Consider the following 5586-nt stretch of genomic DNA (forward strand, 5'->3'; position numbering starts at 1 on the left):
GCCTGGCTTCCCGTGGTGCAGGCGGCGCAGGGCGGGCAGCTCTTCGATTACATCCAGGCCGTCTCCAGCTACCTGGCACCGCCCGTGTCCGCCGTCTTCGTGCTGGCACTCTTCCTGCCGCGCGTTAATGAGCAGGTGAGCGGCATGCGCGCATGGCGACGGCGGGCTGGGTTTGCACATCCTGAGCAGGCTGACCTGTTTCCTTCGCAGGGCGCCTTCTGGGGACTCATCGGGGGCCTCCTGATGGGCCTGGCACGCCTGATTCCCGAGTTCTCCTTCGGCTCGGGCAGCTGTGTGCAGCCCTCAGCGTGCCCGGCTTTCCTCTGCGGCGTGCACTACCTTTACTTCGCCATCGTGCTGTTCCTCTGCTCCGGCCTCCTCACCCTCCTGGTCTCGCTGTGCACCGCGCCCATCCCCCGCAAGCACGTGAGTGGCCGGGTGCCTCAAACAAGCACTGTGCGACACAGCAACCACTTACACCTGCCCTCTGCTTCCTGGAGTGCACAGTGGGGAGGACCTGAATTTCTAGACTGAGGGTTGGGAGCGGGCTGGGGGTCCAGCCGCAGTTGCAATTGCAGAGCAAGCATTTTTATTTAAATACATTTATTTGAACCGGCCTGGGGGAGGCTTGATGTTGATGGGTTGGTGATTAAAGCCTCCCAGAGCCAATCCTTGGCATGGCCTTTGGGACTCAAAACACAGGATCTGACTGGTGGGGGACAATACCATCTTGAACGCCCACAAAAAGGTTTGGTTTTGTTGCTGAAGGGCAGGTGGCTCCAGGCAGGGTTGATGGTGGCAGGGTGGGGTGAGGACAGGACAAGAGATCCGGGTGTGGAAGGATGACAGGGATTCCGCAGCAGCAGGAGGGAAGGGTGGGAGCACACAGGCACAGAACACTGTGAGCAGGACTGCCAGGCCAGGGTCGCAAGCGCTACCATCTGGGTGTAGACAGGGGACCTGAGCTGATGAAGCTGGGGGAGCAGGGCCAACGGCTGTCAACACAAGCTCAGGGGCTCGGGGTTTACCCCGAGAGCACAGGGCAGCCATGTAGGATGGAGTTGGCATGAGTTGAGCCTGGGCTGGCTGTGTGGTCTCAACAGAGGTGGGTAGGGCAGGCAGTGACGAGCTGGTGTGCAAGAGACTTCAGGGTCGGGCATGGGGGGACAGAACTCCCACCTAGTCCGTGCTCCCACCCTCCCCAGCTCCACCGCCTGGTCTTCAGTCTCCGGCACAGCAAGGAAGAACGGGAGGACCTGGATGCTGATGAGCAGGAAGGCTCCTCACTCCCTGCACAGAATGGGTGCCCAGAGCGTGCCATGGAGATGGATGGTAGGGCACCATGCCGGCAGGTGGGGCTGGGGGAGCTGAGTTCCCGCAAACTAACTGCAGGGCCTCAATTTCCCCCAGAGCCCCAAGCCCCGGCACCAAGCTTCTTCCGCCAGTGCCTGCTCTGGTTTTGTGGAATGAGCAGGGGTGGGGTGGGCAGTCCTCCGCCCCTTACCCAGGAGGAGGCAGTGGCAGCAACCAGGCGGCTGGAGGACATCAGTGAGGACCCGAGCTGGGCCCGTGTGGTCAACCTCAATGCCCTGCTCATGATGGCGGTGGCTGTGTTCCTCTGGGGCTTCTATGCCTAAGACCAACTGTGTTGGACACTATAAGCCACAGCCTCACAGGAAGTGGTGGGGAGGAGCCTGCGGTGCTCCCCAGAAAAGGGGAAGGGGCAGTGGGGTGAGAAGGTCCTAGCTCTCCTTCTCCCAGCCTTCCTCTGCCTGGGGCCCACTGCATCTGATTGGCAGTCACTTCCCATGAGGGCCTGGCCCACCCGCTGCAGTTGCCCTAAGGAGAAATAAAGCTGCCTTTCCCCTGTCCTGCTGTGGCCAAAGTGTCCTTGCTCCAGGTTCCTGTCCTGGGCTTGGGCCTCTGTCTGGGCCGCTCACAAGACCTTCTTTTCGGGAGACAGAAGCCATGTAGCCCTCCACTCGTCCACCTCTAGCTGGTGCTTCTCGGTCTTCCAGCCAGCATCCTGCAGTCCTGGGGAGAGATCATGGGTGCTGCCGGGAATGCTGGGGACAAGGGTAAGGAGAGGCACAGGCTGGGTGCGGGCTTTGTGCACTACTGGGGCTCCCACTGCCTCTGCTGGGTGAGTCTGGCATAAAATGAGGCTGAAACCACACCTGGCTGCAGGAAGAATTCATTGAAATGGCACACAGAAGAGCGCTGGGATGGAACAGGCACCAGACAAAACGTCCTCATCAGTCAATGTGAGGGCCTCCCCACTCCATCCTCCCATTTCCTACATGCCAACGGGGATTACACAGACTGTCCACGCTGATACCACCTCAGAGACCATTCTAAGCTCTCCGTCCTATAGACAGGGAAACTGAGTGCTAAACTTAGGATTACAGGGAGAACCCATCTTTTTTTTGGGGGGGGATGGGGGTCTCTGCCACCCAGGCTGGAGTACAGTGGCACAATCTGGGCTCACTGCAACCTCTGCCTCCTAGGCTCAAGTGATCCTCCCATTTCAGCCTCCTGGCAGTCCCACAGGCGTGCATCACCACGCACAGCTAATTTTTTTTATATTTTTGGTAGAGACAGGGTTTCACCATGTTGCCCGGGCTGGCCTTGAACTCCTGAGCTCAAGTATCTGCCTGCTTTGGCCTTCCAAAGTGCTGGAATTACAGGTGTGAGCCACTGTGCCCGGCAGTCTTTTTTTTTTTTTTTTTGAAGAGAGAAGGTCTTGTTGTGTCACCCAGGCTGGTACAATCATGGCTCACTGTAGCCTCGACCTCTCCCAGGTCAGGGGATCCTCCCACCTCAGCCTCCTGAGTAGCTGCAACCACAAGTGCAGAATCACACCTAATTTTTGTATTTTTTTGTGGAGACAAGTTTTCACCATGCTGCCCAGGCAGGGTGTCAAGCAATCTGCCCACCTAGGCCTCCCACGGTGCTAGAATTATAGGTGTGAGCCTCTGCATCAGGACCAAGAACCCAAGTCTTTCACCTTTCAGATGGAAGGGTGGGAGTGGGGGAAGGTGGGGCCCCCAGGGACAAGGCTTCAGGGACCAAGCAGCCATGAGCTGAGGTATGTTACCTTTCAAGAACTTTGGGAACAGCATGTCCAACACTTGGTGTGTCTCCTTGACGATGACCCAGCTCTCTTTCTTAGGACCTGGGTGCGGGGGTGCAGAACCAGAAGCTCTGTATCCTCCAGCAGGACAGAGTCTGTCCCCTCTCCTCCCCGCCCTGAGGCATCAGCAGTCTAGATTATGAGGCACTTACCTGCCCGCACCTGGTTCCTCAGCTCCTCCAGCTCTGCTGGAAGGGGTCCGTCTCCCTGCAGGGCCCCAAGCATCAGCCCATGTGTGGCGGCCCTTAGGACGGTCTTGGGGCCTGCCTTCTGGTTCAGAACTACCTGTACCTGGTCTGGAGGGACCCAGAGACAGACTGGTATCAGGGAATGGAAACCTCCCAAACCCCCTCGATCCCATCACCCTGCTTCCCCTGTCTGCCCCGAGACCTATTCGCCTGGCATGGAAGGCCAGCACCTCATCCTTTCCTTTCCAATTCATCTGTTGCTCCCCAATGTTTGGGCCAAACTGACCAGTTTCCAAATACAACTTCACAGCAGCTCACTGGGCTGGGTCTATTTTGCATTTCTTTAATGGCTGGTGAGAATAAGCGCCTTTTCACACTCACCAGCAGACCAGCACACTCAAGGACTTGTTTACCCAAGAGGCAACCCAGGACGGGAGAGAAGGGTGGTTTTCCCAGGGACAGCAAAGGTCATAGCCTTACTAAGAGTGCTGCAATATATAAGATGCTTTGCAGTCACATTATCTGATCCTCATAAAAACACCGCAGGGAGTAAGGCGGTACCATTAGCTCCGTTTTACACAGGGGTGAAGTGAACTTCACTGGGGCATTGCAGCTGTAATTTGAATGGTCTAGAGCAACCCCCAGAACAGGCAGCCTCCAAACTGCCCAGAGCTGGGGGCCCTGGATTGGAGGAATGAGAGGCTGACCCGGGAGGGTGCATCGTAAGCTGGGAGAACTAGGCACACTCACTTCGTGACTGGTTCCAGCAGAGGAGGTAGGGTTCTTGGTGCCCCTCAACCAGCTGTTGCAGCTCAAAGACACTGTGGGGGAGAGGAGAGTGCAGTGGGGGTGGAGGACAGCAAAGGCAGGCATGCCCAACCAGCCACTGAACAGCCACCCACGGTGAACCGAAATGATCCAGGCTTCACTCAGGGCCCCTCGCTTCCTCTCTCCCTCAGCCATTACCCACACACCCAAATCTATCCTTTCTTCCTATATCCAGTCATCCAAACTCCCCATCTGCCCATTCTTCCTTCACCCATCAAACACATCCCTTCCATGTGCTTCATGTTATACACCCTTTCCTCCCTCACACACCCACACTGCCCCCATGTCTGTTCAGCAGCAATGAAGAACCCAGGACAGAGAGGTGGGGCCTTGCCAGGGAGGCCAGTGTGTAACTGGAGTGAGGGGTGTGTGCGGGGAGTGTGGGTGGCAGCGGTGATGAGTGGGAGACGCCAGGCCACTCACCTGGAGACCAAGCGGTGTAGGGGGACTCCCAGGGATAGAGACGGAGCTGGCCAGAAACCTGTGGGAAGCTGGGGTCAGGACGCCTAGGCAGTGGGAGAGGCTGAGACACAGGACCTGAGACAAGGGGCAGAGTCACCTGTCCACAGCGGCTCCATGCGATTGGCTGCAGTGGGGTCGAGTACCTCTCCCCTCTGAAGGTAGTGCTTCAGGACCAGCCGGAGCCGGCCTTCGTTCAAGGTCTCCATGACCAGGGATCGGACCGCGCGGTAGTTGGCATAGATGTGGAGGGCAGTGAGGAAGAAGAAACATCCAAGGCTGAAGCTGGGGTGAGAGAGTGAGGTAGCCGAGACGGGCAGAGGCCCAGCTGGGGCTCTCCTGCCCACCCTGCTGGCGGCTTACCCAGGGCAACCTGACACCAGAGGGAGCATCAGGAGGCTGACCAAGAGCCCTGCCAGGTTCACCAGCGTCTCCTGGAAAACGGCAGAGGGAGTAGGAGTTGGAGGGTGCCCCTCCAGGCCACTGAGTACCCTTGAGTGCCTTTCCCCATCCTCCCTGCTCCACAACCTCCCAGGGCTCCCTACTGCAGTGGGAGTAAATTTTTAGTTTTTGGTGGATAAACTATCATTTAAAAGATGCCAGCTCGAGGTGGCTCACACCTGTAGTACCAGCACTTTGGGAGGTTGAGGTGGGCAGATCACTTGAGTCCAGGAGCTTGAGACCAGCCTGGGCAACATAGTGGGACCCTATCTCTACAAAAAAATTAAAAATTTGGTAGGGCATAGTGGCTTATGCCTGTAATCCAAGCAATTTGGGAGGCCGAGGTGGGCAGATTCCCTGAGCTCAGGAGTTTAACACCAGCCTGGGCAACAACATGGTGAGACCATGTCTCTACTAAAAATACAAAAATTATCCGGGTATGGGGGTGTGTGCCTGTAGTCCCAGCTACTCAGGAGGCTGAACTGTTTGAGCCTGGCAGGTGGAGGTTGCAGTGAGCTGAGATCACGCCACTTCACT

At 57.3% G+C, this 5586-nt stretch overlaps 2 protein-coding genes across 2 annotated transcripts in view; one reads left to right on the top strand and one right to left on the bottom strand.

The window, feature by feature from the left end:
- Positions 1–1870, top strand: part of SLC5A2 (solute carrier family 5 (sodium/glucose cotransporter), member 2) — a 22913-nt gene extending 21043 nt beyond the window's left edge. Inside the window, exons 10-13 of the mRNA XM_011982561.1 lie at positions 7–135; positions 211–426; positions 1206–1332; positions 1411–1870. Coding sequence (XP_011837951.1) covers positions 7–135; positions 211–426; positions 1206–1332; positions 1411–1637 — 699 coding nt within the window. The 3' untranslated portion in view covers positions 1638–1870. The remainder of the gene's footprint in view (positions 1–6; positions 136–210; positions 427–1205; positions 1333–1410) is intronic.
- The window catches only part of LOC105541477 (chromosome unknown open reading frame, human C16orf58), a 19731-nt gene continuing 14717 nt past the window's right edge, over positions 573–5586 (bottom strand). Inside the window, exons 7-13 of the mRNA XM_011982533.1 lie at positions 4972–5042; positions 4709–4893; positions 4573–4630; positions 4072–4142; positions 3286–3429; positions 3098–3175; positions 573–2034 (exon numbers count right to left, since the gene is read on the bottom strand). Coding sequence (XP_011837923.1) covers positions 1937–2034; positions 3098–3175; positions 3286–3429; positions 4072–4142; positions 4573–4630; positions 4709–4893; positions 4972–5042 — 705 coding nt within the window. The 3' untranslated portion in view covers positions 573–1936. The remainder of the gene's footprint in view (positions 2035–3097; positions 3176–3285; positions 3430–4071; positions 4143–4572; positions 4631–4708; positions 4894–4971; positions 5043–5586) is intronic.

This window comes from Mandrillus leucophaeus, unplaced genomic scaffold (assembly GCF_000951045.1).
Source record: "Mandrillus leucophaeus isolate KB7577 unplaced genomic scaffold, Mleu.le_1.0 Scaffold24, whole genome shotgun sequence".
Lineage (NCBI taxonomy): Eukaryota > Metazoa > Chordata > Mammalia > Primates > Cercopithecidae > Mandrillus > Mandrillus leucophaeus.